The following is a 20,504-nucleotide window of genomic DNA, read 5'->3' as shown; positions in this document are numbered from 1 at the left end:
GCTTTTTATTAAACCAAAAAGAAAGCACCTTGGCAAAGACACATTTTCACAGTGTACAAAAAGATTATTCCACAACAACTCTGTCTGGCTCATGTGTCTATAGTGGTTAGAGCAGAGAGGGCCTGTGCAAAGCCAGAGATAGGGGTATGCTGGATCAGCACTGTTAGAAAGTCTACTAATAAAAGTCCCCCCCCCCATATCTCATCTGCCCTTTCAGCTGTTCATCTGTCTAGATACACTTGTGTTGAGATGGTGTCTCATAGCACAGGCTGGCCTTGAACTCAGTATGTAGTAGAGAAGACACTGACCCTCCTGACTCTCCTGCCTCCACTTTTCCAGTGCTGGGAATGCAGGTATGCACTGTGATGCAGTTCTGGGGCTCAAACCAAGGTTTCATGGATATTAGGCAAGCACTCTACTGAGCCCTAGATGTTGATATTCTGGAATAATCGAATTGAGAATTGCTATCTTTTTATGACAGGAAAAGGGAGAGGGAGAGAAGGGAAGAGAAATATTTGAGAATGTCAAATGTTCCCATCAGGTCCCAGGAAGGTTGGGAAAGCAACTTTCAAGTTCATCTGGGGTGAAAATGTAAAATATCAAGAAAAAGGTTACTGAGGTTTATCCAACCCAGAACACCAAAATTCTGTTTCAAAATGGCTAAGAAATGTTTGGTCGCATCTTTAGTGTAAGGTCAAAGAGCAGACATGCATTTATACTCATTTAGTTTTTAAGCTATTTAAGGTACCAAAAGCAGCTTTCACTCACTGAAAACCTACTATCTACTAGATGCTTCCTGTATGCTATTGTTAACACTTAGAAAGTTTTTCCAAGACTGATGTCAGTGTCACTTCTGTATGGGCAGCAATGTACACAAGCATACCCAACTGGAAAGTGAGAACCCATTTCAAGAGCTGAGCTCACATGCTGAAGTTCACATTCTTTCCCTGACAAAGCCTAAGGGCTGGGTCCGGCCTGTTTCAGTAGGTGAAGCCACTCATCATCTGCTGTCTGTAGTTGGCATGACAAAGCTGGGTAATTAGAACACAGAACTACAGTGCTCAATGTAAAGTTATGATGACGTAACAGGTGCTGAGGGCTCAGATGATTCTTTATATCCATGCAGAAACTGCTAAACAAGGTGAGCCTGGGCCATGCAGCTAGGTGTGCAGCCTATAGCCCGGACGGGGAGATGGTGGCCATTGGCATGAAGAATGGAGAATTTGTCATCTTGCTGGTGAACAGCCTAAAAGTTTGGGGGAAAAAACGAGACCGGAAATCTGCCATCCAAGATATCAGGTATATACGTGAGTGGTCCGAGCCAGAAGGGTCCTTTTGGTGGTGGTGTGAGGGGGGCATAGATACACTGAACTGAGTTGAAAGGGTTGCTTCCACAGCCAGCTATACGAGGGTCATTTTGACATAAGATGGTAAAAGGACCTGCCATTTTACAATAGGCTGCATACCACCATTTTCCCCCTGTGGGATTAGGTTCAGAAAATGTGTAATTTCACAGAACCTGGGGAGACGTCAGCCACATGTGGGTTGGGAGGCTCATCTCATCTTTGGGCTTGGGACAATGTTGACCCCGTCTTTGTGTGTCCAGATCTGTCTTGTGCCTCAGCAGCCCCAAAGAGCCTCCTCATGGACCATGCTCTTGATTTTTGTTTTTCCCTAGAATCAGCCCAGACAACAGATTCTTAGCTGTGGGCTCTTCTGAGCACACAGTTGACTTCTATGACCTCACTCAGGGAACAAGTTTGAACCGCATTGGCTACTGCAAAGACATCCCAAGCTTTGTTATTCAGATGGACTTTTCTGCAGACAGCAAATTCATTCAGGTATGCTTCCGGCTAATTGTTTCAGGGGCAACCAAGAAGAGCAACAAAAACAGTGCTCCTGTGATTAGAGTGCTGGGCAACATACTAATTTATCCATCACAGGCAATTTCCAAGAGCTGTTCCTTTCTCCCTGTTTTATAAATGTAGAAACAGAGGCTTGGATAATTTGTGTGTGTGTGTGTGTGTGTACATATATACATATATATGTATGTACCTTATATATGTAACCATTCTTTAGTAAGAAACAAAAACAAAAAAATGCATAGCAGGGAACATATCCCTAGTCATCTTTAACCTACTTTCACCAGCCCTTGAACAAAATTTCCTAATTTTTGAGGCTAGGTAGATGCCTGCAGCTAAGCCTGACAACCAAGCTCAAACCCTCTCCTGTCCCACGTGATGGAAGGAGATACTTGATTCCCACAATTTGCCCTCTGACCTACATACATGCACCACAGCAGGCATGTGCATGCATGTACACACATGCACACATGTATTCATAAACAATATTAATTTTTAAAAACCTTTCTAATTTCTAGTTCTCTAGGGCTGCACTGAGCTTGTTATTGTTTATGCTGCTGCATACTGGAGTGGGCTGGACAGCCCAGCACAGCTGACCAGTAAGGCAAGACCAAGAGGTCCTACCTTTGGAACTTTTGGCTGAAAACAAAAGTGCCTTCAGTATTCAGCATTTGGGGGCCTAGAGTTGGATATTCACTATGAAAGGAGAGAGGAATGCAGTCACTTTTCAAACTTATCAAACAAAGCATTAGGCTAGGTGGGCTTTGGGATGGATACAATGTGTTTATTACGTCTCCTGGAGCTCGCACTTCCTCAGAGAAGGCAAATATTAAATCATAAATGTCATGCTTCTGTGCTGAAGAGGCAAGTGAAGGGTGCCAGCAGCCCCTGAAGAGGTGTCAGTTAGGTCCTGCTTAGGTCAAGTCTGTATGTTGTGTGGGAGTTAGGGGGTGGGATTTCTGTTCCAAGCCATCTGCATTGAAACCCTGAGGTGAGAAAGACTTAGGCTCATTCGGAGAACAGAAGAAAAACCTGGGTGGCTTATTTAGAGGCATCCTCTAAATAAGAGAGGAGCCAAAGACGCTGGCAAATGTCCTTTAATGTGAAAAACAGTGGCCAGTTTCCTCTAGGGCAGGTCTGTCAGACACTGCCTACAATAAAATTTGCCTTTTGTGCCTTCATTCTCCAAGAACAGGGACTTTGTGTGTGTTGGAATCACCTGGAGGCTGTTAAAAAACTGCTTGGCCCACCCTCATAGGGTTTGATTTGATTTGACAAGCTGGGCCAAAAATTCGTGTTTCCAACAAGTTTCCAGGTTACTGATATGCAGTCACATTTGGAGGACCAATGTGTCAGGACTTTGGGAAACGGGGGTGGGGTGGGGGGTGGGGGGGTGGTAGAAGATATCTTACCCTATGAACTTTAGCATGGGCAGTGAGCATCCAGGCTTTGTAGCCCGGAGTTTGGGTTTCAATGTTGGGGCTGAACTAGTGTTCAGGAAGACAGCCAAAGGGGTCTTGTGGGACTGAGGAAGCAGATGAATGTGGTCCCTCTCCACTTGCAGGTGTCAACAGGAGCCTATAAGCGCCAGGTGCATGAGGTTCCCCTGGGGAAGCAGGTAACTGAAGCCATGGTCATTGAGAAGATCACCTGGGCTTCCTGGACAAGGTGACTGAAGAGAATTCTACTTGAGGAAGAAGTCCTACCTCTGCCTCTGGTTTTGTGATGGCCATGATAGGAAGAGCTGAGATGAAACTGTCTTTTCTTGGGGCTGGGGGTGACCATGAGAGCTGATGGACACTGGCTTAGGATATGGCTTTATCTGATCGGTGCTTTGCCATCAATTCTTCTTGTCTAATCATTCATACCAACCCCAAGCTCCACTCAGAAAGTTCAAATGTTCTGACCAAGCCTGGTAACAATGAAGCTTCTAGTAACTGGAGAAGGAATGCACAAGGGTAGGGGCTGGGGACTAGAACTGTTGTTGAGCAAAGAAACAATGCCTGCTCTATTCAGGACAAGGGACAACAGTCCAGTCAGGAGTCCTGCCCTTGCCAGCATACATATATTCAGTAGGACTATAGAGAAAGAAGAAGAAAAAAATCAAAGATGGGGATAAACTTTTCTTTCTCGAGTGTAGGGGATGGGGACTGAGAAGGAGCAGCGCAAGGTGGCGAAAATGCGCCAGGGCTGGGGATGGCTGCTCATGACAGCCATGGCTGCCACACGGCCAAATCGTGTAGAATTCCTACTTCTTACCCTAGGAGGGGACAACGACCCTAGGGAATTCTGTCACATCTTCCTAACACCTTTCCCTCTTGGAACAGTGTTCTAGGAGATGAAGTCATTGGAATCTGGCCACGAAATGCAGACAAGGCCGATGTCAACTGTGCTTGTGTGACCCATGCCGGCTTGAACATTGTCACAGGAGACGATTTTGGGCTAGTGAAGCTCTTTGATTTTCCATGCACAGAAAAATTCGTGAGTCTTCCTGAGTAGCCCCTGTAGTCTAAAGAATCTGAACATATTAATGGCCATCAGAATTATCATGGATCCAGCCCTGTGGAGATTTGGCTGGTGTTTTAATGTCCCTCTGGAGATATAGCCCTAGAAACTAGATAGATGGTGGGTGGACAAAAAGGCCATGAAGGAAAGAATGAGGCAGGGAAATCAGCAAAAGGCTGGCTGGCAGATGTACCCTGGAAGTGCTGTGGTTGCAGTTAGAATTTCTTGAGCTTGGGTATCAAGAGCAGAATCTGTAGCCCTAAGAGGAAGGGACACTGCAAGGCCACAGCAGGTACTCTTCCCATCAACTCTTTGTCCAGACAGAGCTGCAGGGGTTTCTGGGAGTAGGGAACCTGATGGATCTGTAACTTGACAAGTTATTGGAAATAACAGGCACTCCATTTGCTTTTTCTCACAGGCCAAGCATAAACGTTACTTTGGTCACTCAGCTCATGTGACAAACATCCGTTTCTCTTATGATGACAAGTATGTGGTCAGCACTGGAGGAGACGACTGCAGGTAGTACCCCAATTAATTTGATTGGCTCCTCGGGCCTGATTGTCTCTGTCTAGTTCAGGTGTCCTATGGGTCAGGCTCTGCCAGGGACATAGGAAGGGTCTGATGTAGGGCAGTAAAAAGGAAATTCTGTGAGTTCTTAGAAGACCTTATTATAGGCTGTTGTTGGGGTTCTCAACACATTTTGACAGACCTGTGTCCCCATTAGTACTGTCCTGGGATTGTTGAGCTCAGGTCATGTGATAACTATTCTGAACACTGTTGGGAGTAAGGAGCCAAAAAGGTAAGAAATCTAGAATGGCTAACTTCAGTAGAAACAATCACTGAGAATCAATTTAAAAATCAACCTTCATCCATGTGTCCTTTAGTCTGTGCTAATACCTTTTAGATGTATCACTATAGCCAAGAGACATTAAAAATATTAGTGACACTAAGAAACAACTGAGGCAAGTGCTGGCCTTCAGTTGACAGAGGAACGGAAGGTGACTAGGTCTAGGCCCAGTCAGTAGCACAACTCCAACAAGCTGTTTGGATGGACAGCCAAGGCAGCTTTTGACTTCATGGTGAAGCGGGCAGGTTATTCTACATGAAGCATGGCTAGGAAGCTACTGTTTTGGAAGAAACCCTTTCCAACCTGACCCACGGGTCTGGAGCCTCTCGTTTCTGAAGTAGAATAGAGTTTTGTGGCATATGGAGGGACAGGACCAGGTCATCCTATCATAATTCAATTTTGACATATTGAAAGGCTTTATTACAAATATGGTTTTTAATAAAAGCTCAGGGGGAGGGGATAAAGAAGCAAAACATGGCTGGCAAGATAAAGGTGTTTGCTGCATAGTCTGATGACCCGAGTTCAACCTCAGTGATCCAGATGCAGAGAATCCACCCCTGAAAATTGTCCTGACTTCCACACTCATGCTGCAGTGCTTACACATGTGCACGCACATGCACTAAATTAAGAGGTAACTATAAGAGCACAGTGCATTGTGATGGCCTACAGAGTCATTTCGAGCTCACTGTGACAGCTATTGTAGGTACTCCTAATGCTTGGGATAGTACTGACACCAGTTCCTTTGGACTATTAATACCCATTCAAAACAATACTGGCCAAACAGAACAAGCTGGGACTACAAGACCTAAATGAGCTGGCCACCCCAGTGCAGGAAATACAAGGTGACTTGTTTACTAAACATAAGGTTTGTATACCATATAAAAGGGGCTTCATTTAAATGGCACTGATAAAACCTCTTCAGTATCAACAGGACAGATAGTGTGAAGTCTGCCAAAGTCCCCAGTGACTTCATTCTGCACAAATGCTTACAGCAGCAAAAGGGACAAAAGCAGATACATCAGAGAACTCTAAAAGAGCTGTAAGCTAGACATGGTGCTCACACCTCTAATCCTCAGACTACAGAGTGAAACCCTGTCCCCAAAACAAATCTGAAAAAATAAATAAACATGGTAACTGGAAGGAGGAGACTACGGTAGGTGGCGAGACCCTGGCTTACAGTTTGAAATCTCAAGCACTTGGCAAGACTGTGTTTGGACACCTGGCAAAATTACAGCACACAAAAATGTCTCGTCTGCTTTCCAGTGTATTTGTATGGCGATGTCTGTGACCGCCAGAACTTCGTGCACTACACTGCTTCTCCCTGGGCCGTGCAGAGGTGCCTCCTCAATACCAACTGCTGTGGGACACACAAGCTCTGGATGCCAGTGAGGTTGTAGGACTGTCTCACAATTTGGACTTTGCAAGATGGGGATGTCAAGAAGGAAAGTCAAGTCCTACAATATTAAGACTGTTTGCCTTTGTTCTGGAGACTAAAACCTATACTTATTAAGTAACTACACTAACAAAGAAATCCTGATAATGTAGCCCATGAAATTTACAGCCTCAGTTACCCTAACCAATATGTAGCTTTTAATTTGCATTAAGACTTTTACAAAGGTGTTTTGCTATTCTTTTTCTATATATTTCAAGAATGTTCACTGGACATGACAGTATAAGTTGGAAGCACTTAAGTACAGAAATAGATAGCCTGTTTGCCACATTTAGCTTTCAAAACCAAATGAGCCATGTATAAACAAGTTTAAAAACAAATTTTTTTAAAGTTTCATTTGCAGTTTTATATCCATTAAGTGCCTTGAAAGTTCCCAGTTGTGTGGGCTGCTGCCTCACCTCCCACGTCGTCTCCTGTCTACACATGGTGCTAAAACTTCAAAACTGAGGAGGGCTACGGGATTAGCAGACTCCGTCACTTGTCCTGTGTATATGTCTAGAGTTTCTAAAGGCATCAGTTACCTGCTCAGAGAAAGTGATTATAAGGAAGGTGAGCAGCAGAGGAACTCCAATTCTGTGGGAAGTAGTCTGGATTTTATGTTAGTGCCAAATACACAACCTAACCTATATCCTTCCAACAAAACAACTTCTACAAGATGTAAAAGGGCAAGTGGGGGATCTCCAGTATGTCCAAGTGAGTGAGCTGCATTTGGTTTATACCCTTGGGTAGGGATGGCTTGGCTCCTTTTGTTTCAGATAATCAATGCAGACTAAATCTAGATTTAAAAAAAAAAATCTCTTCAACAAATTCCCAATTTCAAGGAGTACTTAAATTTCTTCAGTCAGTTGTAGGACAGAATATGACTTGGACAATATTAACTGCAAGTCCCTCAGTTCTGTTACACAGAGGGCAATCACTGGAAAAGGCTGGTATGGGATGAGATCACTGAGTACACATGCCACAGAGTTCTTCTAGTCTCTAAAATTCTGGACATTGAGTTACTAGCTATCTGCAGTTGTCAATTTAGAGCAAGAGTGAAATGAAACATTTTCAGTTAAAGAATAGATTATTAACATTTACCACAGAAGCACTTCAACATTCTAAAAGGATTAGACTACTCATTAAGCTATTTTACATGCCAATTTATTAATGCCTTACAGTAATCCACTAGTAGGTTGTTGGGCCCCCAGTAGAGTCCTTATGCAGTCCTAATTCTGTTTCCTGTAACTGGTGATGCTGAGTGATGACCGTGTCTGCCTATCTTGCACTACTGACTTTTCATTCTGACCAGATCTTGCATTTAAATAACCATGTGGATGGACACCAGATTCATCAGTGATATATGTACATGTATATTTGAAGACTATATTTGAAGAGCAATAGTGTGTGTTATAAAGACTTCTGAAAGTCTCATTTGTAAAGCTTATGTGGTGTGATTTTATGTATACTCATAAATCTTGCACTGTATTGTTAAAATATTGGTGCATGAGTTTATTTTCAGTCAAAGTATAAAAGAATTTAAAACCTTTTGTTATGGGTCAAATAAATTTCACTATGTAAATGTTCTTTGTTCTTTACTGTTTCATGAACTGAAACCTTTCTAAAAGCATATCATTCACTCTAAATAGCCTACCACTGTGTCTTGGTGCACATTCATAAAACCCAAACACTAAACACATGAAGTCTATAATAAGCTTTATTGATACTTTGCTTTTACAATTCACAATGCATTCCACAGATAATTCAGTACAGCTTAAACCACAATGGTGTAAGTCTTCATTTTATGATTTCTTGCATAACAATGTTTGATAACTGCAAACATTTGGAAGCATTAATTCAGTCCACAGAATCAGAATCTGTGACAGAATTAACTCTACAGTAAGTCTTTGCAATGATGTTATGCTGGAGTTCTGTGTTGTTTTCTTGAAAACAGATGGTAGTGCTCCTAGAAATACATTCTCTTCCTAGTTTATGTGCTTGAGACTACACTATCACTGACTCAGAGGTCAAGCACTGTGGGGCAGCTGGAAGGTAAAGATCTAAGCTTGTGAAACACTATATATAGATTATGTTTCTATTTACTTATATTGGCAATATAACAGTAAGTTCACAATACACCTAGAACATACCATAAAGACAGCGTTTTCATTCCTGCTTTAGCAGTATGATCTTGTCTAAACATTTCAGTGAAAAATCAATTTACACCAACCAAACACAGTACACTGTGAAGTTTTTTTTTTTTCAGCTTCACCTTCTTGTAACTTCCCAAATACAGCAAGACTACTTGCAATAAAACGTAATGTATCGCCTTCTCAGCCCACTTTATTCACCAGTGCTTCATACAGGAAAAACAAGTATGATTACAATTTAAATCCATACATAGCAGCTTACAATACCTAAGATGATAAACACAGGAAGTCAAGACAGGTAATTTTTCCTCAAACAGTGCACTGCTAAAAATAAAGAGCTGAAGCTGCACCGCCGCCAAGGCTCGCCCTGACCCTCCCCCGCCCACCATCAAATGAGTGTCCCTTGAAAGATGAACTCCTGCTGTCTGGGGTGTTTTCATTCTGCTTTGCGCTTCAATCCAGGGATTTTTGCTTGGATTCTATAAATAAAGGAAAATGTCAATTTTTGTTTGTTTTCTGCTTATTTAAAACATGCTATGTGGTGTATTATTTAGAGAATCCTAAAGCTACCAAAATACAAAATATATTTTTCCACCTTTGCCTCACAATGTAGGTATCAACAATGTATTTTTTTAAAAAAAGGCAAATGTAGAATTAATGCTGGCACTTAGGAAGAGCATTCTGTCAATGCTGAACTGACTCAGGTGTGCAGGAGAATGCTGCCCTCGCCCTTGGTAAAGAAGTCACAGGGTGTACTTACTTGGCCATGGCCTCTTTAACACTCTTATTTGCAAGTCCTAGATAATGATCTATCTGCGCCTAAGAAAGAGAATAAATCATTACAAAGTTACCACTGCCATAGAACATCAAACACTACTACATACCAAAAAATTAAAGGCTTAAGACCAGGTTTGGAAACTAGCTCTTTTGTAAGTCCTACATAGTAAGGGTGAGCTTTATGTTCTGCAAGTGATAGTTAAGAAATTACCTGATGTCGTTCATAAATAACAGGAATACTGAAGAGTGAAATCAGAGCTGAAAAAGCAAATACACAACTTAAAAAAAAAAGACTGGTATCATCCTGGGAGTAAACATCAAACAATCAAGCCAACAGTAATCAAGACAATTAGGTAGTGCTCCTAAGGCCTGTGTATGTGTTCACATTCTCCTGCAGGTGTGGAGGACAGGAGCGCAGTTGAGGAACTATGCTTAGCTTCAAATCACATCTCACAAACCTTATAGAATACATGTATCCCATTTAAACTCAGGAGTGTACCATCAGGTAAGGTGGGTCTGTCACTGTTAGCTGGAATAGTCTTCAGGAACATAGCATTTCAATAAAACAGTATCAATCAGTATCAGCTACTTAAAGACCTCACAACCTCAAATTTATATTCTTTTTTCTTCCAATAAGGATAATTTCTACCAAAATATCTCTAAGTGCTTTTCAATCTTTTTGTAGACTTACCTAAAATCAGCAGTGTCAGACCATTGAACAAGGCACCAACGTAAGTAAACACCCACATCAACACTGCGAACTGTAAGCAAACAAAAGAGCCCATGATAAGCAAAATTCAAGTAAACGTTCCCCAAAAAATTATCCATCTAAATGCCAATCTAACAAGGCATAGACCTTGAAAACCAAGTCATACAAATATTCACTTAGGTTGTTACCAGTCTTAATTCAGAATCCTAATTAGACCAGAATTTGGATTTGACTGGAATACATGCTAAGAGAAGAACTGTTTTCTTCAACACCAGAAACCATGGGACAGGGACACCCTGCTCATCCCTCCAGCTCTAGTCACTGTCTAGCTTTTCAATAGGAACAACAACAAAGCACTCTGAACATTAACTACTGACTGACATGCTGAAGATGCTTGAGAAAATACACAAACTAAGTAAGTAATTCAGACACCAAAATAGCAGGCATGTGATAAGCAATGGAGCAAGGAGTGCTAAGTTTCAGGTGTTTGAGGACCACAGTTAACCTAGGGGGAAGGGGCATCTCAAACTTTTATACTACTATCTAATGTAACTGACTTAAACATTTAATTAATGTAATTGATCACTATTCCCTTAACTGCCTTTACTTACCAAACATTAAGGTGCTGGCAACAAACTCATTTATCCCTCTTAACTTCATCTGTTTATCACCTCAGCACTTAGACACTGAAGCACAGAAAGGTTACTAAGTTGCCTAGTGTCCAACTACAGCAATATAGGTTTCACTGTTTCCTCCAGGGGCCAGAGGTTATAATAAACTAAACTGTACTTTTTAAAAATAATCTGGCTCATTTGAGATTTAAAAAATAAAACAGCAAATGAAATCGTCTGTAAAGGCTTTGCTGCTAAAACACAATTTCATTTTGATAACTATTTTACACACACACACACACACACACACACACACACACACACACACACACTTTATTCATGAATGGCTTGACAAGATTGTAAAGTTTTCTTTCATTTCTAAAACTTGCAATATCATACAGCTCACTGACATGTTTAAAGCAGTTCTTCAAGCCAGGCACTAAGCTAGTCTAAATTTTATTCAGCATTCATGATCATCACTTTTGGTAACCACAAAGAAAGGTGGGCACCTTCAGGGATACATTTCTGTATTAATATATTAATAATAATACAGGATATAAGAAAGGATGTATCCTTCCCTCTGTTGTTGGCTTACACTTCATGGTGGGAAATCACACTTCTGGAGCATGCCCAGACGTTCCCATCCACTTTAACTCCTGCAGGTAATACATCCCTGGCCACTTGTTTACATCATAAAGAGGAAAACCCCTGAGTTGTTACACTCCCTAATGCAAAGCTTTCTGCTGTGTCCCGCAGCTGTTGTGACTGATTTAGGAGACGACAAACATATTACCATGATACCACCATCTATGGGGACTTTTAAAAAAAATTTATGTGTGTGAGGGTTTTGCTCATGTTATGTCCATGTGAGGCCTTCTGGTGCCCATGGAGGATGTCAGATCCCCCTGTAACTGGAGTTACAGACAGTTGTTAGGTGCCATAAGGGTGCTGGAAACTGAACTTAGGTCCTCTGCGAGTGCCCTTAGCCAGTGAGCCAGCTCTCCAGCCCCTATGGTGACGATTTATGTATATGTAACAACAGTATTGATGAAAAGAGTAAAGTTAGTAAGCTCCTCCATGAACTAAAGCTGGAATTGGCAACTTTTCACAGAACCACATAATAATAATGGGTTTATGGGGCCCATAAGGTATCCATCTCATATTGTTTTTTGCTTGCTGTTTTGAACTTTTTAAAAATGGACACCACCACTCTTGGATCCCAGGCAGTGAAAATTTTTCTGTCAACTGGTTTCAACAGAAAATGAGTACCTGCACTTACAAACATGAACAGTGGCCTAACAGTGGCCGGGGAGAAGGGGTGAAAGGGAAGCCTGCAGTTTCCTCCCCTTCGTCAAAGCAGAAGCAGAACCCCATCGAGAGGACCAGCTTCCCTCCATCCTGCTGGGAGCCCAGTGACCACATTCAGGCAAATTTAAGACAACAGCTGAGGGCAGGATAGAGGCAGCCAAGGGTTAGGCCAAGAGAAGGTGGGCTGGAGTCCAGGACCCAAGCCCTCTAGGTGACATCACCATGAGGGAGTCACAGGCAGAGGATTCTGCAAATGACGTCTCCACTGCAGATTGCGAGCAGGAAGCTACTCATCATGTGCTTAATGTCCTCCGAGCTCCAGAAGTTGGCAGAAGCCGACAAAGGAAGGCGCAGTAGACAGTAACCCAAGCACACCAACCACTTCAGCTTACACACGAGGCTGTAGTGCTCAAGATTATGCCTCATGCAGAGCAGATTCCAGCATCGGGTTACACTCGCTTAGCCTAGGCTTATAGCTCAGTACTTGGTTGGGCCTCCATGGGTCAGATATATTCTTGGTAGGCATGGCAAACTGAAAACCACACCGTGCCTCTTTTACTGCTAGTTCCCTACTCTTGATCTAAAGAATATCTTTTTCCATGTACTCACTCAACAAAAGGAGTGGTAATCAAATTCTCATAAGCACACTTACTACAGATTAAAAGATCTTTTCAATGCCTAAAACCACCATTAATTCTACAAAGAACAACACTCTAATCTCCAAGTAGAAAATGTCAGGCACTCATAACTGAAATTAAAGTTTGAAATTCTTCCCATTTTTAGCCACGGTTGCAGAACTTCTGGTAGAAAGGTTTGAAGGATGACTCTACTAGCACATCTTTCCCCTTTCACAGCTTTATAGCTTCCAGAAACTAAATATAACTTGTGCACTTGAGCAAGTTTACAGTAGAGCCACAGAACTATTTTCATTCATCACTGTCCCCCACATCTTTCCCTGTAGCCATGCTACAGACACATGTAAGAGCCCACTGAAAATGCCCGCTCTTAGTCCCTACTAAACAACAATCTCTTGGATTTGGTGTGTCAAAGGGATTCCCTTGTTCGAGATCAGGTGGTTCTCTGACCTCATCCTCCTTTTCAGGATCCAGAACCCCAGAGCTTCTGAGTCAGTAACTCAGTGCACACAGCAAACGGCAATAAAATAAAATGAGGTAGTGTGAAAGCCAAAGTTACATTTTAAGTTTTAATTACTGTGCCTAAAAGACCCATGAAACAAAAATGCCTTTGATCTGCAAGCCCCTTGCCCAAAGACAGATAGTTCCTGAAATGCTGGAGGCTGTTGTTTATGGGGGGTAACAAGCCACATGTGTTCACTCCCCTAAACACGTTTGACCCATCTGCATGTGCTTGATCCCATGTGGGTGGGAGGTATGTGAACAGGAAGTACATCAGGATATATTGCTCCCAACTGGATCTCATGGGAAATGTGGTGCATTATGGGTTCTTCCTTTTTAAGCCCTTGCAAAACATGACTTGGGGTCATTTCCTGGGAACACAGGCATGGACCTGGCCAGAATTTGATTAAAGCTTGCTTCAAACTTGGCTTTTAACTGTGGTGGTGGTCTTATTCTCAACTGGTGGGATTAACAATAGAAGGTAAGAACCAACACCAGATTGTCCTTTGACCACTACATGGCACACGAAGACATGCACACCACACACGCACACATGCACACCCACATGCACATGCCTGGCTTATAAGACAGGAACCTTGTCAAGCTTCCCTCTAGGGGGCCAAAGATGACATACACCAGCAGGTATGATATACTTTTCTTTTAAAACTGGAGGTAGGGACAAACAGGGTTTTATAGCACAACTTTCTAAACAGCCATCCTCCATTCAGTGTTCCCAGAGAAATTAATCAGAACTTCAGGGAATGAAAACTCCAGCTCCTTCACCTTCCCGGGTAAATTTATATAAAATATAACTTTTAAAACAAAAGCTCTCCCCAAAGCTCCTAATCACAAAAATTGAACTAACCCTTAACTGGATAAGAACACCACTGTCACAGTACCAGGTGATACACACCTCTAACACCCATCTCTGGCTCTAGCAGCAGAAACAGAAGCTCAGAGGCAGCCTAGCCTGGGCAACACTAAAGCAGTGTAAAACCCATTGTTTAAAAATGAGTAAGGCTTAAAATGCTTATGTCTGAGCTACATTACGAATGGATTAGGAAGTATTTCTACAGTGATTTAGCCCATACTCTTTGACCTGAAACTGGATTATTGATCATTTTGTGGGTACCTGGAAGTATTGTCTAGGATTAAAAAGCTTATTATTTCAGGAGTAGAATGAATGGAACAATCAGGCACGAAGTTAAAGAGAGGAATCTGTAACAACATGCCCTATTTCTTTCTGACCAAGTCAATACCTAGAGTTGACCAGGCACACTTAGGTTGCCAGTTCATCTCAGGTGCTGACTTCAGTGCCCTGGAATTTGATCATTTCTTTGATGACAGCTGAAATCAACTCTTCCCTCAAACTGGAGGAAAGGGAGAAAAGGAATTTAAAGGAAGTGGAAAACGGAGAGGGGGTGTTGTCATGTGTTTGCAAGAGTGGCTCTAAATTTTTCAATTTTGGAGGAAGGTTTCAAATACAAGTAATTAATTATGACCTAGAATCTAAAAGTGTACATTCTATCATCTGAGGACACCAAAGACAGCTGACTCTTATGAAGACAGGGAATTAGATAAATTATTTTCAAGTGTTCCTTTAAAAGCTGTTCTATCAAAGCTACAGAGCTTGTCTATTATAAAATGAGTTTGTTTTCTTGAAATTAAAATATTTCTACTGTATTAACTGATAGAATTCCTTGCCCACCCCCCATGACCGTGCATGCACTGGCAAGATGCTTAGTCATTCCAGGGCCTTACATCCTGAGTACTGCATGACCGCGTAATCTATGCACATGCATGGCGAAGCTATGTTGGCCCATATGTGCATGTGGGGGGGGGGGGGAGTCCATAAAAAGTGGGTCACAGACCCCTCCCTCCTCTCTCCCTGCACAATCTTCCATAGGCCTAAGCACATCCTCTCTCTTCCTCTTCCCCTAATAAACTCTTACAGTGGGCTTTGTTTGTGCCTCCTGGCTTTCTCACACGGTAAACAGCATCATTTAATGAATAGCACAGCCCCGCATAATGACTAACATTAAAGTAATTCCAATCAAAAACTGATAGGGGGGCGCGCGCACACGCACACGCACACGCGCACACACACACACACACCCCAAGATAGGGTTTCTATGTGTAGCTTTGGAGCCTGTCCTGGAACTCCCCCTGTAGACCAGGCTGGCCTCAGATCTGCCTGCCTCTGCCTCTTGAGTGCTGAGATTAAAAAAAAATTTTTTTAGGAGTCCATTCTCAGAAGGAAGTTTTCCACATGGCGAGCACTGCTGCTTGATCAATTCCAGCACTTCAACACTGCAATCACAACTCTCCACTCATTTTAACGACTCTCGCTGTGTGTTATAGGAGTTCCTTATGTTTCTTCCTTTGGGGAATTTTGTGTGGGTTTGATGAAGGATGAAAATGTATACAATGGCAATCTCTTTAAACAAAATACTTCTTTGGGAAAAATCCCTGCCACTGTGGAACCATACAGCATGATGACTCTGCACACAGAAATCCCCATTACACCAAGTGTAACCCCCTGACTACACCCAGAACAGAAGTTAAAGATTTACTAACTGGGCACATCTGACAGTCAGAGAAACAATGGGCCCAGATCCAGAGCCTGAAGCCATTAAGGGCAAGAGTTCAGTTAATAAATATAGAGGAATCAGAATGGTATGGTATAATAGAAAGAGAGTAAGGCCTTCCCTTTGGGAGTGTAGGAGGGGAACAAGCCCATATGGTAAGACTAAGACACAAAGGAATGCAACTAGGCAACAGCTCAGTGCTTATTTATTCTACATGGTGCAAAGACTGCACCCAGCCCCTCAAGAAAAGAAATTGCTCTTATTTGTAGTGGAGTGTCTGGTTCTTTTCCCAAGGTCAGGCTTTGGTAGTGGGCCCCCACTCCCTCAGGGGCTTGAGGAAAGTTCTGCTTGCTAAAAGGCAATCGTTCTCCTTATCTCTGGCAGGAGGAACTTCTGGCCCTTCCATTGACTATGACTGTGGTGCCTATTAACTTGTCAAGGTCAATACTAACCTCTAGACTCCTTCAATTCCTGCTCACAGGCCCCATCAGAGCTCTTCCTTGCTTCCCCAGAGACAGCCCTGGCAGTTTGGAATAAATATTCCCTTTTCACCCCCAAAGCAGATATTTTGGTTGACACCTCCTGACCAAGAAGGCTGAGACTGCTCAGGAGGAAGATTAAAAGGGTGCCAGGGGAAGTTACTAAACCTTAAAGAACAACAGGCTTTTAGATACTTCCTGAACTTACTTTTGTCTCAGGAAAAATGTCATGATAAAGTTGATGGCCGCTTTCTTCCCTGAATCATTGAGTCTGCTCTCAATCTTGCTTGTGGCTAAACTACTGTGCAATTATAGACTATAAAGGTGTAGGTCCCCCCACCCCCAATAAAGTGGCAAGCATCCCGATTCACCCTCAGATCCTGTCAGTCTCTTCCTCCCCTTCACCGACTCCACACCTCCTCTCTGGGACCTGAACCCCACTGGAGTTGGACTCCAGCAGAAAATCTTGCATTTCCATGGAATCAAAAACTACAATGGACAAACAGGACCACACACATAAAGCTAACACACAGCAACTCTCTTTAGAAAGGCAATGCTGTCTCTAAAACTTGATCCTCCTACCTCAGACTCTTGAGTGCTATAATGTAATTTTATTTATTTTTTGGAGGGGGGTGGGAGGGGGAGGGACTTACTATGTAGCCCTGGGCAGCCTAGAACTCTCTCTGAATACCAGGCTAGTCCTTGACCTCATAGAGTCTCCTGCCTCTACCTCCTGCATTGTGAGATTAAAGTCATGTGTCACCATGCCTGGCCCATAGCCACCTGAGTCTTAAGTTTTTAGTTTTTAAATCAAGTTTTTTCACTAAGAAAAAATATACTGGATGAAGTATACTGGATGAAGTATACTTACTTACACAGTGGAAATAAACCGATGGACTCTGTGCTACCCATATACAGTAATATGCAGAAAGCAAATTCTCATGTAGAACCACTGTTAGGATCCTGCCCTTACTCCTGTCCATGAGCAGCTAGGGTCTTGCGTCTTACGTCATCAAGGGCACTGGCGACTAGCGACTCCGTACAGCGTGCGGTGTGGTCACACAATCTGCGCCTTAAAAAAAGCCTGATGGGGACCCCACCCTCTCTCTCTCTCTCTCTCTCTCTCTCTCTCTGTTCCCTGCTCTGCTCTGTTCCCGTCATCTTTCTCTCTCTCCAGGCCTGGCTCTCCTCTCTCCTCTCCCCTCCGTCCTTCTAATAAAGCTCTCTGTAACTCTGGGAGTGGCTCACGACTTTTCCGCCGGTAACCAGTGCCACCACCAGTGCCATTTACCAATCAACCACACAGTTTACCCAAAAAGACCCTTCCCTATAGAGTGTGCGACTGAATGACGGCGGCTTTGATATCCATCACCTTTAAAGAAGACACTGCCATTCTCTCCCTGCTACGCAGGGGTACTCTGTGTGCTGACAGGATGAAACAGCGTCATTTTATGGAGCCCTAAATGAACTTCCATCTGAAGAAGTCACCAACCCACTTTTCCTCTCAATTTCTCTTTCTAAAAGCATTTTTTCTTAAGAAAAATGGCAAACTAGTTCTCATACAAATCTAAACACAGGACACTGAATTTTAAAACCTAAATTTACATTCACATGATTTCATTCCATCTTCATGATTTATTTGAGTATAGAAAAATAGAATTATATATAACTAGCCTTTCTGATATTAAATTCTATATATAGCAAAGTGAAAAGTAAAATAAACTTACCTTCAGGGAATCAACTAAATCATCAACTAAGAAGAGGCGCCTGAGTTCTTTTATTGTGCTGTTCACATGGCCAAGAGCAGAATTACTGTATTTCTGAACCAATTCCTCTGATACAGCAACTTCAGATTCCAAATATGCCCTAAGAAAACAAAACCGACCATAATTGCCACTGATCCCCAAATGTCAATCAGTAATTACATATCTATAAAAGAGATTAACAGTCTACAACAATCTACTACAAAGGCCTACTATAAAAAAAAAAAAACCAAAAAAAAAAACACCCAAGTAAACTGGCTGTGGTAGCTCATGCTTATAATCCCAGCACTTGAGAGGCTAAGACAAGAAAATTGCTGCTAGTTCAAGACCAACTTGAGCTACAGAATGAAACTATCTCAAACAAAATAAACAAAATCCAAATTCCCAAGGTACTTTTAATGGTATGCACTGTCAACTGAAACAGAAATAGAAGCCCGTTTTAAAGGCAGGCTGATCTGAGTTTAAATTTTAAGTGTTATCATTTTCTTAGTCACCTAACTTTGCAAACTTAATCTTCTAAACCTGCTTCCTCATTTAAAATGGAGGTTATGAGGATTTAATGAGTAGAGTGTTATTAACACAGCTGGGGCTCCAAAGCCCTCAGAAATTACACTATCTATTAAGTCCTCTATCAAAGGTCCCACTTATTTCACTGTCAAAAATGTTAAATACTAAACTGTAAAGTAGCTGCTAAAAGTACAGTGGCAACACCAATAAAACTTCCTATTTTCATACCCTCATGTATGCTGTAGTGGGTAGACACGTTAAATTTAAGAAGGTATAAATTTGGGAGTGGTCAATATTTCAAAGATGACATGTTAGCTAAACTATTCTCCTATCTGAAGCACAACACCCAAACTAATCCTATGTCTCCACATATGTGTCCTCTGAGACAACCCTGCCTCCTACCTGCCTTTGCAATATGCCCCAAATGTCTCCTCTTGTTAAGTGCCTGTTATTTGCACACTGAAATATTCGATCAGTATACAAACCTGTTTCTGATTAATCTATTCTCTTAGTCAATGCCTTACCTAAGTGCCCTAAAATAACAAGAGTCTAGGTTGAAGGCATTAGAAGATTAGCTACTTGCTAGCTAAATAATGCTAGCTAAATAAGCATTTAAATTCTCTGGGTCAAGTTTCCAACTATATATATTAGATAAAGAGATGTTTTCAAATCACTTCCATTTCAACTTTTCAACCAGAGAGCCCACCTGCTTTTGTTAACCTTCCCACTGTTCCCGATCTTGAAACCAGAAACAAGTCGTTTTAAAACATTTTTTAAGCCATAATGCCTTAGTCAGCAGGCTATTTTCCTAAAGTTCATTTCTTGTCTCTGGTGACAACTTGTACCATAAACTAGCCTCACCTCAGATTCCACCCAGACATGAAGCCATATCAGATATGAGTCCCTAATACCCCAATGTAATCTACCACTCTTTCATACCTCAAAACAATGTTTTCTTCTACTATTATCAACCATATCCAGCTCTGAATACAGACATATTTTCCCTACTTAAACAGACTATTTGGAATCAAGAATATTTCTTTACTAGTACAACACTGTAAAACAGTGGTATACCACTGTCAATAATAAATATCAAATTAAAATATTCAAAGTTTTCCATCAATTTTTAAGGCAGCAGTAATTTATTTATGAAATAAGTGTATGTGGTATATGTGCATGTGTGTATGTGGTTACATGTGGCAGTGAGGAGGTGTCTGGTGTCTTCCTCAAACCTTTGAGGCAGAATCTGAAGCTCACTATTTGCCTAGGCTGGCCTGCAAGCTCCCAGGATCCACTCGTTTCTGGCCCCCAACAACTGGGTTACAAGTATCCACAGCAGTGACCAGTTTTTATGTAGGTGCTAGAGGTCAGAACTTGGGCCCACCTGTTTTCACAACAAGCAGTCTTACCATATAATTCTTAGAAATACAGATTTGGCTGAAGAAACTTTAGAACTCTGTTCTTTGTACTACTGCTGTTGCTTCTGCTGCTGCAGCATCCTGCATCAGTGCCACTGGCAGGCATTTATATGAGCGAGTAACACACTGCTCACCACTGTTCCCACTTACACAGGGAAATGAACTACAATTTCACCTGCACCAGTGCTACTAGGCAACTGGAAAACTGTTCAACAAACTTAAACTGGCACGTCAGCTGAATTTATACAAGACTATAAAATGCCTTTATAAAAAAGGTATGTTTAAAGAGAAATATAAAAATAAAAAACTGTAGTCTTTAAAAAAAAAAACACTTTAAACTAAATGATATATAAAACTAATACTGTGAATAATTTAGAAGTTATATCGTTATGACATTTTCATACATTTCATTAAA

The 20,504-nt window shown here is 41.9% G+C and overlaps 2 protein-coding genes across 8 annotated transcripts in view; one reads left to right on the top strand and one right to left on the bottom strand.

Annotated features, from left to right (window-relative positions):
• Positions 1–20,504, top strand: part of Eml6 (EMAP like 6) — a 294,744-nt gene that overhangs the window by 267,551 nt on the left and 6,689 nt on the right. The window contains exons 37-42 of one of the 4 annotated variants that reach the window (XR_013042863.1): positions 1,127–1,299; positions 1,679–1,841; positions 3,427–3,480; positions 4,190–4,343; positions 4,786–4,886; positions 6,478–8,229. Coding sequence is in view for 2 of the 4 variants with exons in the window: in XM_042285515.2 (XP_042141449.1) it covers positions 1,127–1,299; positions 1,679–1,841; positions 3,427–3,530; positions 4,190–4,343; positions 4,786–4,886; positions 6,478–6,502 (720 nt within the window). In the remaining 2 variants the exon portion in view is untranslated. Of the gene's footprint in view, positions 1–217; positions 354–1,126; positions 1,300–1,678; positions 1,842–3,426; positions 3,531–4,189; positions 4,344–4,785; positions 4,887–6,477; positions 8,230–20,504 lie in introns of those variants that run through there. The other 3 variants (XM_042285515.2, XM_076546155.1, XR_013042864.1) reach the window with 3 other exon arrangements.
• The window catches only part of Rtn4 (reticulon 4), a 54,443-nt gene continuing 42,281 nt past the window's right edge, over positions 8,343–20,504 (bottom strand). For all 4 annotated transcript variants that reach the window (XM_015986704.2, XM_076546158.1, XM_076546157.1 and 1 more), the window contains 5 exons: positions 18,129–18,267; positions 10,262–10,331; positions 9,782–9,828; positions 9,554–9,612; positions 8,343–9,272 (listed from right to left, as the gene is read on the bottom strand). In XM_015986704.2, the coding sequence (XP_015842190.2) occupies positions 9,230–9,272; positions 9,554–9,612; positions 9,782–9,828; positions 10,262–10,331; positions 18,129–18,267 (358 nt within the window). In that variant the 3' untranslated portion in view covers positions 8,343–9,229. The remainder of the gene's footprint in view (positions 9,273–9,553; positions 9,613–9,781; positions 9,829–10,261; positions 10,332–18,128; positions 18,268–20,504) is intronic.

Source organism: Peromyscus maniculatus, chromosome 10 (assembly GCF_049852395.1).
Source record: "Peromyscus maniculatus bairdii isolate BWxNUB_F1_BW_parent chromosome 10, HU_Pman_BW_mat_3.1, whole genome shotgun sequence".
Taxonomy (NCBI): Eukaryota; Metazoa; Chordata; class Mammalia; order Rodentia; family Cricetidae; genus Peromyscus; species Peromyscus maniculatus.
This window is presented reverse-complemented; position numbering and strand designations above follow the sequence as displayed.